At 38.1% G+C, this 23461-nt stretch overlaps 1 protein-coding gene across 42 annotated transcripts in view; it reads left to right on the plus strand.

Moving 5' to 3' along the window:
- BCAS3 (BCAS3 microtubule associated cell migration factor) overlaps positions 1-23461 on the plus strand; it is a 591361-nt gene that overhangs the window by 91225 nt on the left and 476675 nt on the right. For all 42 annotated transcript variants that reach the window (XM_086360515.1, XM_086360531.1, XM_086360537.1 and 39 more), the window contains one exon: positions 3381-3453. In XM_086360515.1, the coding sequence (XP_086216641.1) occupies positions 3381-3453 (73 nt within the window). The remainder of the gene's footprint in view (positions 1-3380; positions 3454-23461) is intronic.

Here is a 23461-nt window from a genome sequence, read left to right on the forward strand (position 1 = left end):
AACACCATCGATATTTTTACTGTCTCAATGTTAAAAACTGACTTTTGCCTTTTCCAGAGCCATGCAAGCCTCCCCTGTGTTTTTTCATGGCTTGCTAGCTAATTTTTTTTTAAAATTCTGAGTCATATTTCATTGTCCAGAGGCACTATATTTATTTATTTTTAATTTATTTTAAATTGGAGGATTTTACAGTATTTTATTGGTTTCTGTCATATTATCACATGAATGAGCCATAGATACACATATGTCCCCTCCCTCCTGATCTGCCTCCCACCTTCTCAGTTGTGACAGAGCACAAGATTGGAGCTCCCTGTGTCATACAGCAGATTCTGGAGGTGCTGTAATTTATTTATCCACCCATCTACTGAAGGGCATCTTGATTGCTTCCAAGTTTTGGCAACTTGAACGAAGCTGATGTCCATATCCATGTGCAAGTTTCTGTGTGAGCAAGGTTCTCCGCTCCTTTGGGTAAATACCAAGAAGCATGATTGCTGGATCTTGTAGTAGGAGTACGTTTAGTTTTGTAAGAAACTGTCCACTGTTTTCCAGCGTGACCATACCATTTTGCGTTCCCTCTGGTGATGGTGGCGTCTTCTTGTTATTCCTCCTCCTTGTCAACATCTGGTATTGTTGTTGTTTTACATTTTGGGCAGTGTGATGCTTGTGGAATGGTGTCTTATTGTTTTAATTTGAATTTCCCTGATGACCTGTGATGTAGAGCATTTTTTCATCTGCTTATTGCCCATTTCTATATTTACTTTAAGTGTCGGTTCAGATCTTTTCCTCATTTTTATATTAAGAATTTTAAAGATACATTTACTCATTTATGTGGCTGCATTGGAGTTTCGTTGTGGCACGCTGGATCTTCATCGCATCATGCGGCATCATTTGTTGCGGCGCCTTAGTTCCCTGACCAGGCACGTGTCCCCTGCTTTGCAAGGTGGATTCTTAACCATTGGACTACCAGGGAAGTCCTAGAAATATAGTTGATTTTTATATGTTGATCTTGACTCTAGTAACCTTGTTGAGCTAACTCACGAGCTCTAGGAGTTTTTGTTGTTGTTGATTACTTGGGATTTTAGATGTATCAGTTGTGTTGTCTGCAAAGATGTGTGTGTGTGTGTGTGTGTGTGTGTGTATCTATAAAAAATTACTCAGTTGAGTCCGACTCTTTGTGACCCCATGAACTGTAGCTCTACAGGCTCCTCTTGTCCATGGGATTTACCAGTACTGGAGTGGGTTGCTATTTCCTCCTCCAGGGGATCTTCCTGACCCAGGGATCGAACCCAGGCCTCCTGTAGTGCAGGCACCTTCTTTACCATCTGAGCCACCAGGGAAGCCCTGCAAATTGGGAGTTTTATTTATTCCTTTCTTATCCATATGATTTTCCTCCCCATTCTTTTCTTTTTATCCTTGTTCTTTAATTCTACTTCTTTTTTTTTTTTTACAGTTATTACTTTTTAAGCTTGTTTTTGGTTGTGCCTGGCCTTTGCTGTGCACGGGGGCTTTCTCTGGCTGCCGTGAGCAGGGGCTGCCCTCTCGTTGCGGTGCGCGGGCGTCTCATCGTGGTGGTTTCTCTCGCTGTGGAGCGCAGGCGCCAGGTGCGCGGGTGTCTCATCGTGGTGGTTTCTCTCGCTGTGGAGCGCAGGCACCAGGTGCGCAGTCTGCTGTGGTTGCAGCATGGGCTCAGTTGTTGCTCCTCTCAGAGTCTAGAGCCTGCGTTCGGTAGTTGTGGCCCTTAGTTGCTTTGTGGCCTGTGGAATCTTCCTGGACCAGGGATCGAACCTGTGTCCCCTGCATTGGCAGGTGGATTCCAGTGTACCACCAGGGAAGTCCCCCGCTTTCTTTTCTGTCTTGTCTAGAACTTCCAGTACCGTGTTGAATAGCTGGCATTCAACTAAATAGTGGTGAGAGTGGAGACCTTGCCTTTTTCTTGACCTTTTCTTGACCTTAGGGGTATGGATTCATGATGTTAGCTGTAGGTTTTTGGATAAGTAGTGTAGTATCTAGAGCAATCATTTAAATTTCTGATCCTGTAAACAACCTTTTTTATTTTCCCTGGAGGTTCTATAGAAAATTCTTTTTAGGACTCAGTATCCTGAAATGATGGACATGTGGTTCAGCTATTGAATTCATTTTATTAGACCTACAGGGGGCTTATAGACTCATATTTGTTCTATGAAAAATTTTGAAACAATTCATGGATTCTTTCCTCTATTTTTCTCTGTTCTTTCTTTTTGGAATTCCTGTCTATATGTTGGAACTCTGAGATGGTCCTTTAACAGTTCTCTTGCGTGTGTTTGTGTTCAGTCAGTGGTGTCTCACTCTTTGCAACCCCATGGACTGTAGCCTGCCAGGCTCCTCTCTGGGTAAGAACACTAGAATGGGTTGGTATTTCCTCCTCCAGGGGATCTTCCTGACCCAGGGATCAAACCTACCTTTCCTGCATCAGCAGGTGGATTCTTTACCATTGAGCCACCTGGGAAGCCTGTTTATGTGTATATAGATTAATGCTGTTTTTCTCTTTTTTTGCGGGTGGGTTTTTTTTTTTTTTTTGGATTCTGTTCTCTAGGAAATTTTCTCATATTCTTGCATTGAGTTTTTAAATAATATCTACCATCTTTTTAATTTCCAAGATCTCTCTTTCATTTCTAAGCATCAGTTTTTCTTTGCATTGTTATTTTGTTTCATGCTTAAAATATCTTCTTATATTTTTAAAAGATTATTAATGATAGTTTCAAATTTTTTGGTTTTTTTTTTAGCCACATTTCCAGGTGATTTTACCTATTTATAAGCAGCAAACTAAAAAGTTGATTGCAAGTGATGTATGTTTGCATCCTCTGACTTCATTCAGCGTGCTTTGCTTGTGCTGTTTCTTGGAGCTCTTTACTTGACAGTGTCTTTCATTCATTCTTCATGGTCTGACTGATTTTTATTTTCTAATACATTGCTACTCAGTTTACTAGTCTTTTTTTAGGATTTTACATTGTTGTACATTGAGAATGGCCTGAAATTTTGAGGTTTTTAAAGTTTCTGTTGTGACCTTCCTTTATTTAATTTTGACATCAAAATTATACAACTCTTAGGCAATTAGTTGGTGGAATTGGGGGTGGCTTTCTGATTGCATGGAGAACATGTGTAAAATTGAGGTTGTTGTTGCCAATTATAAAAAAGATTTTAAATGTTGGTTCATTTTAGAAGCAGTTATAGGTTTATTTCTAGCTTTTCTATTTTTTGTTCAATTATATAAATATATTGAATTAAATGAATGTTTTGCTGTCTCTTTAGCCATAAATATTTTGAGAGGATGAAAATAATGGAAATATACAAGAATACTTTTTGAAGTTTTGTTTTACATTTTACTTCATGTTCCTTATCAGGTGCTCAAAAGTGTGACAACTTTGCTGAAAAAAGGCCCCTCCTTGGTGTTTGTAAGAGCACTGGATCTTCTGGGTAAGGAATTAAAAAAAAGTTTTTTGAACCACTATTAAAATTTTGTGTTATTTCAGAGGGGGGAACTTTAATGTCTTCAAGTCTTTGTTTACCATAAGACTATGCTTTTACAGAAGGGATGGGACAGGACGTAATAACATATTTAAGGTTTTTGCCATACAGGCCACTTTATTTTTCTGCTCAACTGTTTTCGCTCAAATGTAGGATGATAGCAGGACATGAAAGAAAGCCAGCAGTATATCAGAATTCAGTCATGAAAGAGCAGCATCATTAAGAAAAATACGTTTCATTTTGTTTATTTATTTATTTTTTTAGTATTTATAATGGCCTTCTACAGTGGATTAGAAGTTACTGTTAGGACATCATCGTCATCAACTGTTATTAACATTTATATTTTACATTGTTTTGAGGATCTTTTAAAAAAATTTTATTTTATATTGGCGTATAGTTGATTAGCAATGTTGTGTTAGTTTCAAGTGTAGAGCAAAGTGATTCAGTTATACATATACATATATCTTTTCTTTTTCAGATTCTTTTCCCATATAGGTTATTACAGAGTATTGAGTAGAGTTCCTCCTTTGCTATACAGTAGGTCCTTGTTGATTATCTATTTTCTATATAGTAGTGTGTATTCCATCATGCTTTTATAGTTATATTAGAATATCTGTCATGATCCTTAGGTAAGATGCTAATATAAGATATTTTAATATATCTTAATGATAATAAAATATAGCATAGTGTGTATTGTGTATTAGCCAACAATTTATTGTTGCTGTAGCATGTGCCTAACACTGTTCTAAAGGCATTACATGAATTTTCTCTTTTTTTTTCTGTTAGCAATACTTTGAAATAGATACTGTTCTTATTCCTATTTTGTAGTTTAGAAACTACAGGCAGTGAATTCTCACAGTGAAACTGTGGATTCAAACCCAAGCAACCATACTTTTTTTTTTTTTTTTAAATTTTTATTGAATATAGTTGATTTTTAGTGTTTAGTTTCAGATTACAGCAAAGTGAATCAATTATACATCTACATATATCCACTCTTTTTCTAGACTCTTCAAGCAGGCATACTCTTAGTTCCATGCTCATTGCATTTGGGACAGTAAGAGGCTTACTGACTAAGATGATTAATTGTTATTGCTCATGAAGTCAAGTTTTCCCTACTTTCTCTATATATTAAATGAGAACAATATTCTTCATAATAGCTTATAGTGATTTAGTTATCACTGTGTAATTCCAGTTAGGAATTGTTTTCAACTGCTGGTAAAGTTCCAATGGCCTATGCAAACCCTGGAATTGAATGACTGGGTAGGCAGTACAGGGCCAGTGAAATGTTTCTGCCATGTGTCATTAATGATCTAGATTCTTTCCATTTCTAGCTTTGACATCTTTTAGAATATGACCCCTTCCCCTTATGATCTCAAGAAGGCTACTGTCTTATCAGTTAGTATCTCATCTTGAACTCCTAGCTACAAGGAAATTAGGGATATTACTGTGGTTTTGTTAGTAAGGTAGAGGATCAAAATGAGTATTAGGCTTGGCAACCAGCAGTCCTTGCCATGTGCTTTCAGCTGATAGTGTCTGGGTCATGGATGCAGTGCACAAGGAAAGAACGTGCTAATGGTATGGTGTAACATGATTGATCTTGGAGTCTTAATTGTTGCTTTCTGGGGAAATGGTTTGACTCCATGTGTTACAAGGCAATTTTCTTCCAGTGTAAAGTTTTGGGTTGAAGTGAGCAAAAATTTACTGTGTACTCATCACTTTGCTAGGTATGGGATAAGGATACAAAACATGAAAACCTAATTCTGTGTCTCAAAGATTTAAGAATGTTGTTGAAAGCAAAAACATAGCACATAGAAGATGATTATGGGATAATGACATCTGTGTGCGTGTGCATGTGTGCTCCGTCATGCTTGATCCTGTGTGACCACATGGACTGTAACCTTCCAGGCTCCTCTGTCCATGGAATTTTCCAGGCAAGAAAACTGAAGTGGGTTGCCATTTCCTATGCCAGGGAATCTTCCTGCCCAGAAATTGAACCCTCATCTCCTGCACTGGCATGCAGATGCTTTACCACTGCCCCACCTGCAAAGCCCAGTGATGTCTAATTGGAATTCAAAGAAGGTAGAGGTCAGTGTACCTGGATTGATAGGAGAAAGCCTCATGAAGAAGGCACAGCATGTGTTGGACCTAAAGGAATAAGAAAGTTTGGCAGGGTTATAGAAGACTAAGAACTTCCAGAGTAGGTTATAAAGCTGTAGCTGGGGAACAGAAACTGGTAGAAATAGTCTTAGGAAAGATGGAGGTTTGTGACTTACAGTGAAGTTCATCTGCAAGATAGGTAATAACAACCATTTCATTTCTCTAGAACTCAACCAAAGGCTTCCAACAATGTGAAAAGTGTTTATGTTTGAGAGACTGGTAAATATTAAGTCATAGCTGTGGGAATCTGTGGCATTCATGCCTGGAGCTGCTTGAGTCACACTCCACCCCTTCTGTTTCCAACTTGGTTGATTCATGGCCATGACATTCGTGGGGAATGTCATGGACATGCTCAGCAGCATTGTCCATGGAACTTATGGTCACGGGGTTGTGTGGGCCAATGGCTCTTTTAGCCTAAAATCATGATCAGTTAAAGCTTCATGTATGTGCAAAGGAGCCATGAAAGCATCCTATGAAACTAAAACCTGGGAGACTTGAAAATGTCTGACCTCTGCACACAGAGATCCTTTTGGAAAGAATGACAACCTTTATTGACTCAGGGTGGTTGAATAAATTCTCTGTTGAACCTTTGGCTAATCACTAAGCTACATAGACACAGGGGCAGCCCCTGGGAAAGCAGGCTTTAAAATGAAAGCAAGAATTAAAAATAAAATCCAGCAGAGGCATTAATTAGTAACTATATATCGTGGAGCAAAGTAGCTTTCCAGAATTCTTATACCATATTATAAAACATGTCTAATTTCCAACATAAAATTATGACACATGCCAAGAAATAGCAAAGTATGATATGTTGAGAAAGGAAGTAGGTGATAGAAACTGTTGCTGATTGCTTCCAGTGTTAAATTTTAGAGACAAGGCTTTTAAAGCAGCTGTTATACATATGTTCTAAAAACTAAATGAACCGTGTTTATGGAATGAAAGGAAAGCTTGGTAACAATGACTGAACATGTAGAGAATCTCAGTTAGAAATAAGTTATAGAAAAACCAAATGGAAATTCTAGAGTGGAGGAGATAAAAAAAGCTTTCTAGAAGAATACAACACTATATTCAGGTCAGCACATGGATCAGAGACCTGTTATGTTAACAAGAGAGGTGAAAGGGAATTGGGGGGGCTTCCTTGGTGGTACAGTGGTTAAGAATCCATCTGCCAATGCAGGGGACAGGGGTTCAATCCCTGGTCCAGGAGAATCCCACATGCCACAGAGCAGCTAAGCCTGTGCGCCACAACTGCTGAGCCTGCACACTACAACTACTGAACCTACATGCTGCAACTCCTGAAACTTGTACTCCACAAGAAAAGCCACCGCAGTGAGAAGCTCCCGTGTGCAATGTAATTTACTAGAGAGTAGCCCCTGGTCTCAGCACCTGGAGAAAGCCCATGCAGCAACAAAGACCCAACACAGCCAAAAATAAATAAATAAATTTTAAAGGGAAAAAGAAAAAGGGAATGGAAACCGTGGAGAAGAGTTGAAGAAGTATCTGTGGTGAAAGAAACCTTCCTTGACTTCACTTTTCCTGATGTTTATTAAACCTCTGCGATTCAGGCACACCCAGTCCTGTTGAAGCCCCACAAAAAGATGTGTTTGTGGAAGATAGTCAACTATTTGCTGAGTTTGGTTTGCAAGTATTGAAAGATTTTCCATTCTTTAGCAACCCTGTTTAACTGTATGATTAAGATTTTTTTTTTTTTTTTGTCTCCCTGTGTGGCATGTGTGATCTTACTTCCTTGACTAGGAATTGAACATATACTCCCTACAGTGGGAACGTGAAATCTTAACCACCAGACAACTGGGAAGTCCCAAGGAGATTATTTTTATTTTTACAGGATTCATTTATTGAGGTGTCACTTGAATATATATAGGAGGTGATGAGATTATTTATTGAGAGATGACTCTGATGGTATGTGGGTTATATTAGTCTAATCCAGAGAATTAGAACCAGTGGGAAGAGGGATTATATATATGAGGAGAGAGGAAGAAGGGAATGGGGGTGTTGATTTTGAGAAATTGACTCACATGATTGTGAAGCCTGAACATCCAAAATCTGCAGACTGAGGAAAGAGTTGCAATTTCTAACCCTCTTCCTCCAAGGAAGTCAATTTTTTGAAGATTTTATTAAGACTTTCAGCTGATTGGATGAGTCCCATTCAAGTTATGAAGCATCACCTGCTTTACTCAAATTCTGCTAATTTAAATATTATTTTATGTAAAAAAGTATGCTCACAGAAATATCTAGAATAGTATTTGACCAAATCTGATTATTGTGGCCTAGCCAAGTTGACACATTAATCACCACAGGGGCGATGAATATAGTTCTGATTAAAATAACATTTGCCTACTGGAAAAAATCTATTGTAGACACTCACTTCCCCTCTCCCATGTCTGCTCCTTATATTTATTTCATAGTAGGAGAATCATTCTGCAAAGAGATGGCTCTATGTCTGTATCTTTTGCTGGATTGTTTTAAGAATTGTTATTGATAAATGAACGCGAAGATATTTCCTTCTTGGTTTTAAGCATAGCACCGTCTAACTAGCATGGCCCCAAACTATTTGTTTTTTGCTAAATGAATTTTAATAAGTTTTCTGTACAGTCATACTCATCCTTTATTTAAATATTAGTAACACTTTTTTTTTTTTATGGTTGAGAAAATGTCTTAATCTGAGGAACCACATGTCCTGAACCTGGGTGTTGATGTCTTCTTCAAAGGCCTGTGGTGCACAAAATCTTAGGACCCCCTTAACCGCTTGGGACGTACAAGACATGTCTGTTGCCATTCATTTCCATGACAAATGCTTTATTGAGCACAAGGTGCTTTGGACACTTGTCAGTTGCTTATATTCACAATTAATACCGCCTAGTAAGTTTATCTTAGGGAAGTTCAGTAAAATTTCCTTTTGATGTATAAATTTTCTTATTTATAAATGTGTATAGCATCACTGACTCAATGGACATGAATGAGTAAACACCAAGAGATAGGGGAGGACGAAATAGCCTGGCATGCTGTAGTCCACAGGGTCACAGAGTTGGACGCGACTTAGTGACTGAACAACAATCCCTTTTCAAAGAAAGGGGGGAATTTGCTATGGAAATAATCCTGGTCCTTCCTCATATTTTATCCTTTAGATATTTACACATTGCAAACTGAGCCCACAATTTTTAATACAGAGTCTTACTACATTCATGACAGTCTTTAAATACCATTTACTTTTATATTGTATTATAGTAACGTTTTCTTTCTTCATGTTTATATGTCTATGTAGAGGGAGAAGAAGAGGGAGGGAGGAGAGAGAAACACATACACTGTTCCATCATCGTTTCAGATAAGCCATTTAAGGTCTAGGTGGGAGATAATGTTTGTTGCGTTACTGATCCAGGAATTAAGTCAATGTCTTGTGTAATAATTTGAGGGAGGGAGGGGAAGTGTGGACAACATACTAAGGAATGTACACTTTCTTAGGAAATGAAAACGTATTGTATATTACATGCTAACCAGCTCCAGTAATGAAGTTGTTCATGGTTAGGATTTTGTTTGGTATTATGAATAACTGCAAAAGAGTATGATTATTCAGCAGCTGACTTCAGACCTTGAAGAATGTTTAATCCAATATAATATCATCACATTATACACATTGGAGTGGAGATGTGATTTTTACATAGAATCACAGAATGTTAGAAAAAAACTTGAAGATCATATGAGATAAAGAAAGTCTTATCTGGAGACTCATACCATACATACATCTGTTTGGTGGTGGCAAATTCTTGTAAGAGTGAGAAAATTTTCTCCAGAAACAGACTCATGTATACAGAGAACAAATTAGTGATTCTAAGAGGGGAGCAGGATGGAAGGAGGGGTATTGAGAGGTACAGACGTTGTAAATAAAATAAATAAGATACAAGGCTGTAATAGACAACACAGAGTATATAGTCCATATTTTATAATAATACCTTTGTATGGTATGTAATCTATAGAAGTACCAAATCTTTGTGTTGTACTCCTGAAACTGACCTTATAAGCCACCTATACTTCAATTAAAAGAGTCAGAAAATGTCTTTATTTCAGTTAGTTAGGAGTCTCTTATCTCTTGTTAAATATGCACTCAATGGCCATATTTCCAAGATTGAATTTTAATAATTCTAGAAAGATGAAAATTTTGGCAAACCACAGACATCTTAAATTTACCTCGAAAAAAGCAAAATAATTTTAATAGTTGAACAGAAATAAAGACTTGATTTCAAAATTAAGGACTGTTTATCAAATAAAATACACTTAGTTCACAACATTAATAGTTTCGCATTTTTGCTACAGATTGCTAACAAAGGTCACGTTGGACTGACAGAATTCTGTGAGACTGGTGTTCGCTAGCCACTGAGCTAAAGCAGCAGTTATTTAGGTGGAGGTTAAGCACAGTTTCACCACCCTGAAGTGTTACTGAAGAGGATTTATTTCAACTTGTGTCTAAAATAAATAAGGGTTATGTTAAATAGAACCAAAAGGGAGGCTGCTTGGGATACCGGGTATCCAGCAGTTCTTTTTGTCGTGAAATGTCACAGAACCCTTACATGTGATGCTAACTATTTTATTTATTTGTTTATTTTCTTATTGGCTGTGCTGTTCTTGGTGTGGTGCATGGGCTGTCGTCGCCATATGCAGGCTTTCTCTGGTGGCAGTGAGCGGGGGATACCCTTCATTGCGGTGCTCGGGTTTGTCACTGCGGTGCGTCTCTGTTTGCGGAGCATGGTTTCTGGGATGCGCAGACTCAGTAGTTGCGGCGCGTGGATTAAGTACAGCCCCATGACGTGGCGTCGTCGTTCCCGGAGCAGGGGTGGAACCTCTGTCACCTGTATTGGCAGGCAGATCCGTAACTGCTGGACCACCAGGGAAGTCCCTAAGTATTTTGTTTTAACGTATTTTCTTCCTGCTGTGTTGTGAGATCTGATGGAATCACAGTTTGAGCTGGCTTTACTTGTGCAGATCCAAAAAGAGATTTAGGCCATGCTTCCAGTGTTCCATGCTCTATGACCTGGGCTTTTTGAGCTATTCCTTAGCCTTCCTTCAGGCACCCAGTCTTTTCACTTGCTCATCTCTCTGGTCTTTTACATTTCTGTGGGTGTTCTGCATTTTCTTCTAGCTTTCTGCCTGGCTTTTGACTCTCTTTACTGCTTTCAAAGACTGGGCTTTTCCATCTTCGATATACCATTTATGTGAGACCTGCCTCTCTGGCACAGAGATTTTTCATGAGATGGGCTGTCCGATATCATGGATTGTTCATGGACCTCTTGACTTCTAGTATTATCTTTGGACCATCAGAGCCCTCAGAGCTTGTCCTGTTTATCTGCTTATGGGTGAAACAAAACCTTACGGAAATAAGATGACATTACTGTAACAGGGGAAAGTTTTTTAGTGTATTTATTTTAAAATATAATACCTGAACCATGGATGCCCTTTGGTAGTTTGCTATAATATCATCTTTATAGACGTTGTATATTTCCTTGCAAGCCTTGAAATTGGTACAAATCTCAAATAGCCCACCAAAATGTTTATATGTAGGTGACCAAACCAAAGGAATCCTGGTTTAAATTTTCAAAGAACTGCCTTTCTTGCTATTACATGATATATGTATTCCCCAAAACTTGTGCTGTTAGGGTCCTGGCAGAAATAGAAGACATATTCCAACTGGGTACTTTGAGGAGAGTTTAAGTAAAGTGAAGAGGGCCTGAGACCCTTTACCGTTTCTCAGCAAGGGGTGAGAGCCATTAGCAGAACCTACAGTGAGAGCCACATCAGGAGGTTACCTGGTGGAAGCTGCTGGTGGAGGCACTCGGTGTATCTGCTCTAACCTGACAGCAGAGCAGCCACCCAGTGGCCCCTCAGGTTGAACCCGGCCGGAAGCTGGAGGCTGCGCTCTGAGGGGTTAGGGAGCCCACTGCTGCAGTCTGTTTGATACAGGCCAGCCAGTCTCCCAACGGCAAGGAGCCAGGTGCAGTGGAGGCAGAGTGTATTTAGAGGGGACAGCATGCTTATCTTCTGCAAAATTTCACACTAAAACTGAGGTTATGGGGAAAACAGATATGGAGGAAATAATATGCAAAGTAATCAGAGCAATAATCCTGATTAAAATTTTAAAAAATGTTCATACTGATAAAAAGTTTACTAGTAAATATGGAATTTCACCTTAAAAAGAAGGTGAAGGAGCCTTGGTGGAATACGGGTATAAGGAAGAGTTGAGACTGTTAAGTTAGAGAGGAAGGAACAAGATAAACAAAGACCAGGGAGGAATAAGCTATAACATTTATTGTTGCCTACGCGCATGGTCAGACTGAGCCACGATGAGCCTGGTTCCTTCTGTATTCAACTGAGCTAATGAACTCTGTGTTCAAAATATACTTTGTGGGGCTCCCCTGATGATCCAGTGGTTAAGTATCCACCTTTCAATGCAGGGGACACAGGTTCAATCCCTGGTCAGGGAACTAAGATCCTACATGCTGCAGGGCAACTAAGCCTGTGCTCTAGAGCAAGATGAGCCTGCATGCCACATTGAAGGTTCAGCGTGACCAAAATAAAAAATCATACCCGGAAAACAAACAAAAAACAAAATATACTTTGTATGCTGTGTTGTAGCATGAAAAACTGATCTTATTTCTGTCACTGAATATTAATTTGCATATTCTAGAGTTTTATATTAAAAGTGGAATCAAAAAATACACAAAGTATATTTGTTATACTTAAAAAGTATATTTGTAAGTATATCTGTTACAGAGTATCTTTATTTTGAGATCCATTCATATTGTTGCATTTATCATTTGCTTTTTTTGTCGACTAGTTTCATACTGTATGAATGTACCACAGTTTGGTTCTTAAGTTCACCTGTTGAGGGATATTTTGGTTGTTTCTAGACTTCGGATTTGCAGATAATGCTGCTTTGAACCTAATGTTCAAGTCTTCATATAGACATGTGCTTTCTTTTCTCTTGGTCAAATATCTGCAAGTAGAATGACTGAATCATATGTTAGATGTCTGTTTTTCAAAGTGACTGGTCTCATTTTATACTCCTACCATCAGTGTATGAGGTTTCTAATTCCTTTACTTCCTTACTTGACTTTATCAGACTTTTAAATTTTAGCCACTATAATATAAATATGTAATGCTTTCTCATTGTAGTTCTAATTTGCACATGTCCCGTTTTTCTATTCTCTCAACCGTCAATTGATTTCAGTCTTCTTTCGTGAGAAATAAAGTGGGACTTCCCTGATGGCTCAGCAGGTGAAGAATCCTCCTGCCATTCAGGAGACACAGGTTCAGTCCCTGGGTCAGGAAGATCCCCTGGAGGAGGAAATGGCAATTCACTCCAGTATTCTTGCCTGAAAAATCCCCATGGAAGGAGCCTGGCAGGCTACAATCCAGAGGGTTGCAAAGAGTTGGACATGACTGAGCAAGCAGTACCTTTTTTATTGTCCTAAGCCAGTATGATTTCTAGTGGTTTGGCACACAGCAGTAGATGCATGAACCGTATTATCTGTTCCTTTGTATACCTAGTGAAAAGGATGATGTAGCAGTACTTTTAATGACTGTAGTTTCTTGTTTACGGTCACTACTTGTGTGTGTTTTGTAGTATTCTTGGTTTTAGTTTTTATTTTGTCTGAACCAGTTTTTCTCTGTGATAGCTTATGGTGAACCGTGTCAGATTTGTGATCTCCAGAGGAGATAATTTCACTTTGGGACCAAAGATGCAGCTTCAGTCACTCAGAGTTTCTTGTAGCAAAAGTTTTATTAAAGTGAAAAGGAATAGAGAAAACTTCTGACATAGAGGGGGCAGAGATTGTCCCACTAGTCTTATCAAGGCCTTACATACTTTTTCAGTTGATTACTAACAATAGAAAAATCTTACCAGACCCACTCCCACAACTTAGATCTTAAGATAACAGGATTAGTCAGAAGGTTTTTGTTAAGAAGGAGAAACATGTCCTCGAGCAAGATATAGGGTTGTTATATAATCATTAGTACAGAGCTTACGGAAAAACATGCAAGCATCTCTGGTCCTGCACACACTCTCATCCCCCTGTGTGTGTGTGCATGCTCAGTCACAGTCCAACTCTTTGCAAACCTGTGGGTGGTAGCCCACCAGACTCCTCTATCCATGGAGTTTTCCAGGCAAGAATACTGGAGTGGGTTGCCATTTCCTCCTCCAGGGGATCTTCTTACCCAGGGATCGAACCTGTGTCTCCTACATGGGCAGGCAGATTCTTTACCACTCACGCCACCTGGGAAGCCCCTCATCGCCCTATTTGACTCATTAGTAACCAAGGGTGTGAGCCAACTGATCTCAGACCTGTTTGTGGCATTTCCCTACTCAGGATGAGACCCCTTTGCTTCTGAGAGCAAATCCTGGGTGGTTTAACTGTGCTCCACCATCGTAAGACTATTGCATTCTCTCCTTGTTTTGCAAGTAATCCCCCTCTGCTCTCCGTCAGCAGAGAAGGCACTTTCTTTGCTTGAACCCATGCCTCCTGCGGTGGAAGCATGGAGTCGTATTCCCTGGACCGCAGGAAATTCCCGGCTCTGCCAGTATTGAATCAGGATCTCCTTTTCGTCCCCTGCTCCTCTGCCTCAGTCAGTTCAGTTCAGTTCAGTCACTCAGTCGTGTCCGACTCTTTGCGACCCCATGAATCGCAGCATGCCAGGCCTCCCTGTCCATCACCAACTCCCAGAGTTTACCCAAACTCATGTCCATCGAGTCGGTGATGCTGTCCAGCTATCTCATCCTCTGTCATCCCCTTCTCTTCCTGCCCCCAATCCCTCTCAGCATCAGAGTCTTTTCCAGTGAGTCAACTCTTCGCATGAGGTGGCCAAAGTACTTGAGCTTCAGCTTTAGGATCATTCCTTCCAAAGAAATCCAAGGGCTGATCTCTTTCAGAATGCACTGGGTGGATGTCCTTGCAGTCCAAGGGACTCTCAAGAGTCTTCTCCAACACCACAGTTCAAAAGCATCAATTCTTCAGTGCTCAGCTTTCTTCACAGTCCAACTCTCACATCCATACGTGACCCCTGGAAAAACTGTAGCCTTGACTAGACGGACCTTTGTTGGCAAAGTAATGTCTTTGCTTTTTAATATGCTATCTAGGTTGGTCATAACTTTCCTTCCAAGGAGTAAGTGTCTTTTAATTTCATGGCTGCAGTCACCATCTGCAGTGGTTTTGGAGCCCCCAGAAATAAAGTCTGACACTGTTTCCCCATCTAGTTCCCATGAAGTGATGGGACCAGCTGCCATGATCTTAGTTTTCTGAATGTTGAGCTTTAAGCCAACTCTTTCACTCTCCTCTTTTACTTTCATCAAGAGGCTTTTTAGTTCCTCTTCAGTTTCTGCCATAAGGTAAATATTATTTAAAGTTCTTAGCTTTTCTCTCTCATCCCTCTCATACTTACGCTGTAGTGTGATTTCAGGGTGATTCATTTGCCTTATTTGTTGACAGGTGGTGTTTTTCAAAGACCTTTGGAGATTCAAAGTTAGGTGGTGTTATCAAGTCAAGTCAAGTGTTAGTTGCTCAGTTGTGTACGACCCTTTGCGACCGCATGGACTGTAGCCCGCCAGGCTCCTCTGTCCATGGAATTCTCCAGGCAAGAATACTGGAGTGGGTTGCCATTCCCTTCTCCTAGGGATCTTCCTGACCCAGGGATTGAACCTGGGTCTTCTGCATTGCAGGCAGATTCTTTACCATCTGAGCCACCAGAGAAGAAGCCCAGGTGGTGTTATATACTTGCACAAACGCGTTTGTAAAAATACTTGGGTGGTATTGTTCTCATCTGCACCTTGCTTTTTCTTGCCTCTTATTAATATATTATGGCATGTTTCATTTAATGATGAATATTGGTGCTACCGTATTATATACATTATCCTACTTAATGCATATTCCTTAATATGAAATACTAATATACACAGTTTAAAATATTAGTCACAAATGGAAAGAGCTTAAAGCTTTAAATAGGCCATCATATGCTGCCACCAGATCTAAAACTTTCTTCTTTGGCTTTTTAAGATTTTGTGTCAGAGAGCGATGTAATCAGAGAAGAAGAAAGCACTCGTGAAAGGTTTGTTTCCTATACTATCTGATTTGAAACTTGTTGAGAACAGAAATTAGCCACAGATTTTATTTAAAATGGGACCATCTCTCCCTTCATTTAACTACTGCTTGCATTTCCTGTGGCCACGTTGCAAAGAGCTACATCTAATTCTTGTTTTGTGGTTCTACCTGATTTTAATAGAGGTTCTTGGGGAATGCATCCACATCAATTTTTGAACCTTTATTCAGAAAGTAAGTATTGAAATGCTGTCATTACAGTGAATTGGGAACATGGTGATAACTCTTTCTTTGGGATGTGTTTTGAGTGTTACCACTTCTCTTTAGGATTTATGCACCTAAATTATTAGCTGCTTAGATATTCTCTTCATGTACTCTTCAAGCAGATTTGGCTATTGAGCAACTGAAACATGGTTGGTGCCAATGAAAGTGCTGATATTGTGGATATATTACATTAAATGTATTAAAATTGATTTCACTTATTTCTTGTTTTTACTGTGGCTACTAGAAAATTTAAAATTACATAGCTCAATTTGTCTTTCTATTGGACTCTGTTCTCGGCTTCCTAGATGGCTTAGTGGTTAAGAATCCACCTGCAATGCAGGAGATGCAGATTTGATCCCTGGGTCAGGAAGATCCCTTGGAGAAGGAAATGGCAATCCACTCCAGTACTCTTGCCTGGGAAGTCCCGTGGACTGAGGAGCCTAGCGGGCTATAGTCTGTGGCGTTGCAAAAGAATTGGACACAACTTAGCAACTAAACAGCAATAACAAAGTTGTTCTTACCTTGCTTTGGGCTTACAGGTGTACGTTTCTGACTACCTCTGAGTGGAAACCATCACGGTTTCTTATTACTTGTACAGATCTGTAGCTTAATCAATCCAGAGCTGTTAGCCAGGAAATTTTAGTTCTGACAAGTGACAGAGTTTGACATTATGATATCCTGGATGACAGTGGGCCTTCAGTGGCAGCTTCTGTAGTGCTGATCTAATAGGAACTCTATCTGTAGTGATATTTATGTTTAATGGATCTGATTTTTGTTTTGGGCTCTCTAATAGTCTTTGCGTATGCATTTAGCCTAAGGTTGGTACCCTGTAATATTCACTGATACCCCTGAATCCATGGATAAGTATAGAATAATGGAAAGAACAGAGGATTGGGGTCACACAGACCTAGATATGAATTACTAGACTGAAATTATTCAATAGTTCTCAGTCTCAGTTTCCCTAAGTGTAGGATGGTGTTCATTTATAACCCCTAGGCTGTGTCTTTGTGAGGATTAAATAAGGCAGTATTTTCAGGTGTTTAGTACAATGTCAGGCCCCTGTTAGATGCACCTCGGATTATTTGGTTAGAAAGATTGTAAGGGCACCCAAGGAAAACTCTTTACTAGGAATTTCTTTTCATATACATATAAAGAAATATATACATAGTATATATTGATGCATAGATTGGAAGTGTTGTCTGTGTGACTGTTGGAAGCATGCGGCTGTGCCCAGTTTGTCCAGAATTTGTGCTACAGGTTTGTAGGCTTCATGTCCTAACCCAGTACTGTGTCTATTAGTATCTCTGATGAACTGAAGCCCTTTATGTTCATTGGAAAATGGTAATTTGTTTATATTCCCCAAGAAAGCCCATGTTACTTATATCTTTATTGAGGTATAATTGAAACATAACAAATGGCACGTGTTTAAAGTGTATGTTATGATAAATTTTGACGTATGTGCACACCCATGAAACAGTCGTTCTGGTGGAGATAATGAGCATGTCCACCACCCACAGTGGTTTTCTCATGCCTCTTCATAATGTGCCCCTGCTGCCCCTCCCAGCGCTCAGTAGAAGAAGCACATTTCCACGTACTAAGTCTCTTCGAGTATCCTTGAGATCTTTTTTGAGGGGAGATAACTTTGCTGTCATGTTGTTTAATGTGACTGTTTTATTACGTAGTTCAAAACAAAAGATGGGAACCTTGAATGCAAAGTTGTTTTTTCTTCTGCTCTGTATCTTAAACTAAAGGCCCTTTAAAAGAAACATTTTCACTCTAGAACTGGTTCACAAAACAACTAAAGGGGTTGCAGTTTTCTGTGTAATCATTTCAAAACAACAGTTTTTTCAGCCACCAAAAGGATGCAGTCTTGACATATAAATAGAAAACAGATTGAGTTTTTGGCTGCTATTGCTGTACTGGTTTAAATGTTGGTTCAGTCAACTTCAGGCTTAGATTACAAGATTTGTAAATTAAAGGAAAACCAAAAGGAGAAGAACATCTGCATAGATTCTGACTTTGTGGAATTCCGTCCAGGCATGCTTCCTCCTGGTGGAACCGGGCATGTGCACAGTGAACAAGCCTTGAAAAGAGATCACTGTTGTGTTTATCCCAAAGACAAAATTGTTGCTGAAAACTAGGTAATTCATCATGAAGAACCATGTTAGTTTTCAAATCAAGTATTTCACAATTCTGGTGAAAATAGTTTGGTGATGTAGTTGTATGGTATTTAGCCAGAATAAAAATGTTGCTAAATCTCATAGTTCTCTTACTTGAATCAAAGTACTGGGAACTGAGAAAGGTAATTTGCTTTAACTAAAACTTAAATATGTTATTGTCAAAGAGTAAGCTAATTAATTGATAATAAATTTACTGCATGCCTCTGTAAGGTGTAAGGAATCCTTGTTTGCTCCTACATAAATCATACCTGTGTGTATGATTTTAAAATGTTTGCTATAGATTACCTATGCTGCTATCTCAAAAAGTGCTTTAATGTTTTTCCCCCTTTTGTCCTAAGCAGGAATTTTATTCTTTCAAGAAATGTTTATGAGTACTTACATTATGGGTCCCTACTATATTTCAGCAGCTTTTATAGTACAGTAATAATCCAAGGCAGTGGCTTTGAGGTGAGAAGGAGATGAGAGGGGTGGTTTTGGCCCCCAGGAGACACTTGCCAATGCCTGGGGCACTTTTGGATGTCATATCTAAGGACTGGGATGTGCTAGTGTTATGGTAGAGTCCAGGTTGCTGCTAAACATCCTATAGAGTACACATCAACTCCTGACAACAAAGAATTTTCCAGCCTGTAATGTCAATAGGGCTAAGGTTGAGCCACTTGGATCTAAGGAGACAAAAGATCTGTATGCTGACCGAGCTGACTTTCTGGCAGGGAGAGAGAAACAAATAAATAAAATATATATTATGGTGGCAAGTGATGTGTAAAAAATACTAGAGAACGTGGTTAGAGAGTGTTAGGGCAGTGTTCTGTGTTGATGGACATTTGGATAATGTGCTGTTTTGGGCTGTAGCGAACATCGCTGATATGAACATTTGTACATATGTGTGTACAATTTTTGGTGTCTATTTCTAATATCTATGGGGTCGCACAGAGTTGGACACGACTGAAGCGACTTAGCAGCAGCAGCAGCAGCAGTGGAATTGCATGGTCATAAGTTATGCTTTGCTTGATATTACCAAGCAGGTTTCTAAAGTGGCTATACCAGTTACCTTCATAAGCCTTCCAGTTGCAGTACTTTGTGTGAGAGCTTGGCCTTGATAGTCTTCATTTTAGCCATCTTGATGAATATGCATTAGCATCTCAGGTGATTTTTGTTTTAATTTTATTGACAGCTATGGAATTTGAATACTTTTATATATATTTTAATCTATTTCAGCATCCTCTGAAGTGCATGACCAAGTTTTAAGCCTGTTTTTCTTTTGTGTTAAATGACCTTTTTTAACTCACTTGTCAGAGTAGATTTAATACATGCCCTGTCCATGCTTTTAGGATTAGTATATCTTATATTCTGTTTACCTCAAGGTCATGAATCTGACTCCAGAATGCATATGATTATCAATACAGAGGCCCAGGAATAGCCCAGATAGTTTTAAAGAACAATGTTGATAGGGTTACACTACTTGATATTATGAAGCAAGGTGCATTGGCATAAGGGGAGACCGTTAGATTAGTGGAATATCTAGGGAGTCCAGAAACAGATTCACATATTTTTATAATAAAAAATGGCTCTGTAGTACAGAGATGATTCATGTATGGTTTTGGGTCATTTGGGTATTCATATGGAAAATGAAGAAACTTGTTTCCTATCACATATCATGTAAAAATCAACTTAAGATGTATTGTAGGCCTAAAGGTCACAGAAAAAAGGAACAAAATATTTTGAAGATGAAGAAAATACCCTCATGATTTTAAGGTGGGCACATAGTCCCTAAACAGAATATAATATGTACTCACCATAAAGGAAAGCATTTATATTCTTTTGGTTTCAATATTATATAGAAAATTGCTTCATTATTGGTATATGACTTATATATGATATCCTGTTATGTAAATGCAATGAAAAGCCAGGATTTTATTATTTTATGAACCTTTACTTAATGTCAGTATATGAAGAGGGGATATATGTATAATTATGGCTGATTGGCGTTGTTTAATGGTGGAAACCAACACAACATTGTAAAGCAATTTTCCTCCAATTAAAAAATACATTTAAAAAAGAAAAAATTAGGATTTGAAATCTTAAGGTTTGCTTTTTCTCCTTTGGTATTTGTTTAAAAATTCTTCTGTTTCTTAATTTATTTTCCTAGTTTAATTCCAATTATAGAATGCCTTTAAATAGATCTTTAATGTTCAAGAAATGTAAATCCAACTGTAATGGTACAAAGCATGATATTGTTCTATAAGTCTAGTTGGAAAACTTCCCTCAAAGATGGCAGAAATTCTTGAAGCCATCCATATCATGATGGGGGGCAGGGAAGGATGGACAAATAGGAAGTCCTGAATAGTGTGGGAAAGTAAAATAGTAGAGCAGATTGGTTAATTTTCTTTTTAAGATGTGATAAGATCCTGGATTTATATTCTGTGTGAGATATTACAGAGGGCCACAATTTTCTTCTTTATTTCAGTTTGTAAAGCTGAATATACCTGTGAATATGGAGGAGCAATATACAAAAACTCCTTTGGACTTACACTCTGCCGAGAAGCTTAAAATTACAGATGACTTGAAGTATTATTTTATGTTTAGAAGCAGATTACTGTTATTTAAAAAATAAATCTGGCCTAAAGGTAGTTGTCACAAACAGTATATTATCCTAGAAGCAAGATTTTTTTTTTAAAGTATTTTGAATGTGTTATGTCTTAATGTTAAGTGATTTTGTCTTTGTTAGTAACTTTTGGTATCACAAGTCTTTTTTCTTGGCATTCAAGTAATTTTACTAACATCTTATTTTTCAAACACAGTATCCAAAGGTTAAAACAGTTATTATTATACAATAACTGGCATGTTAATTAGAGCCTCCTGGTGTGGGGGTGGATCAATGTGCTTGTGGATAGGAATGAACAAGAGACAGAATTTTGAGTGTCCCTTTTGGAGTGTCCTCTTTAAAATTTTTTTTTAAATATATTTTTAAAATTATTTTTTAATTGAAGGATAATTCAGTTCAGTTCAGTTCAGTCGCTCAGTCATGTCCGACTCTTGCTTTACAGAATTTTGTTCTTTCCTGTCAAACCGCAACACGAATGAGACATAGGTATACGTACATCCCCTCCCTTTTGAACCTCCCTCCTTAAAGTTTTAAGTGTTTAAATGTGTGATATATTTTGGTTTTATCACTTATTTAAGTGTAACAGTTTTTATTTATCTCTGTGGAAATAATGAAATATAATAAATTTGTGTTAAAGTAACATATATTCCCTTATTAGTCTTCATTTCCCTGAAAAATTTCACTGAACATACTGAACGCATCTGTTGTCAGTTTCATCCATGCACCTTTTTCAAACAAGGAAATAAAAGTAAAGTTTATGATGACCAGAGAGCTTGAGGAAAACAGCTGCGCTGCATACTTCTGTGAGTCACTTGTCCAATGAAGCCGCAGTATAGGAAAAATGATAATGCACCCCTCCACTGTTAAAAACTGCTGCGATGGGGGGACGTTTTAAATTATTAAACACTGTAAACGCCATAACGTTAATTAGAAGAGGAACAAACTCCACAAAGATAAATGTGTTTTCAATATGATTCTTAGGGAGGGTACAGTAGAAACCAGTGAATAGAGAGGAAATTTATTTCTGGCAGGACTCTAGACATGGAACTGTGGCTGAACTTTTTACCCTAATTACCTCCTGCTAATGCCTGCAGCGGTCTGGAATCAAAGTGGTGCTTCAGGCCCTGGAAATTCTCTGATGTGGCAAACGTTTGTTGTGTGAGGAGGGTTTCTTAAGAAAAAGCAGAATATTGTGACAGGATTTTAAAAAAATTTCTCAGTTACCACCCACCTCACTTGTTGCCTACAAAAATAGAGTAATTGTTTGCATCTGTGTGTGCTTTTTTCCCCCTAAGAAATAACTGTTATAAATCAATGTGACATAGATCCAGTGAACTGAGGCTTGCCCGAGGTATGGTCTTTTTTTTTTTTTTTTTTTTTAAAGTCTCTCCTTTATTTAAAAATCTAGGTTCAAAATGTAAAGAAGTTTTTTTTTTGATAAATGAGAAGAAACATTCTGCCCATTTCTTAGGAGAAGTTAGATATTAAAGTATACTTTTCAAAATAAAGCCTTTTGGAGGCTTATAAACTTTTGGAGCATCAGACTGATGGCTGTTAAACTGCTTAATCCTGGAAGCTGAAATGGGAATTTCCAGTTTCCATTTTTAGCTCAGACCAGAACCTTAGAGATACTTCCCTTTAATTTCTCTGAAGCTTTACTGGGTTCCATTCATCTGTCACCACCTGCTTTTCATCCTTTTCTTTTAAAATCAGTGTAGCTATACTATATATAGGATAAATACTTTGACCTTGTATTTTATGTATTCTGAAAGAATCTACATTTCAATCAGTCTGCCTTTGTGTCATATGAATGTCTGTGCTAACTTTTGTCTCCTAGTCTTCTTAAATATCTTTTATGTAATTTTTGAAAAATCGAATTGCACTGTTGTTTTATAATGCAAATATATTCATGGTTTCACTTGGGAAGAAATTTATTTTGGCAGTCTTTTATTTAGGTATTGTGTAGATAGCGTTAATTTGTGAAGGTAGTATATTATTAGTTTTCTTGATCCTGGGCAATAAGGACATTTTTATTCTTCATAATGAAATCTAAATCTAAGATTTCTTACAAGGTTGGATCAAAAATTCACATCTTGCTGTGGTTAAGCTGTGGTTACAAATTGCTCCAATATAACCGTAGTATTTTGTATTTTGTATAAGTGCATCTGTGGCCATTCATATAGTAGTTTTCTTTGTGAACTGTGACTAAGGATTGTTCCTCTGAATTACAAGAGTTTCAAAATTATATTACAAATAATTTATTTTCACTTTCTTCCCTATAGATGTTTATAAAAACTTTTTAATTAGTGGAAGGCAGTTATACATTTTACTTCTAACATACTGTTTCAAATTTATGATTAGCCCCTTTGGGTGTAATATGTGTACTTCACAGCTTTGGTTTGTTTTGTGATCCCTCTCGACCACTCCTGGTTCTACCTACTGTTATAAGAGCAGTCAAATTAGAAAAACATTTTTCTTCTAACTACTGAAGAAAAAGTAATCTTTCATAGAAATAATGCTGTTCAAAATGGAAAATGACTCTTAATTTTTAACCATATCTGTATCTTAGGCATTTGGTGGTGTTGCAATTTAGTTTATACTTCACTATAAAATAACTTTGCATGTTATTATAAGTATGTAAAGCATCATCGGTTTAT

This window comes from Bos grunniens, chromosome 19 (genome assembly GCF_055505025.1).
Source record: "Bos grunniens cultivar Pamir isolate PY7600 chromosome 19, Bosgru_T2T1.0, whole genome shotgun sequence".
NCBI lineage: Eukaryota > Metazoa > Chordata > Mammalia > Artiodactyla > Bovidae > Bos > Bos grunniens.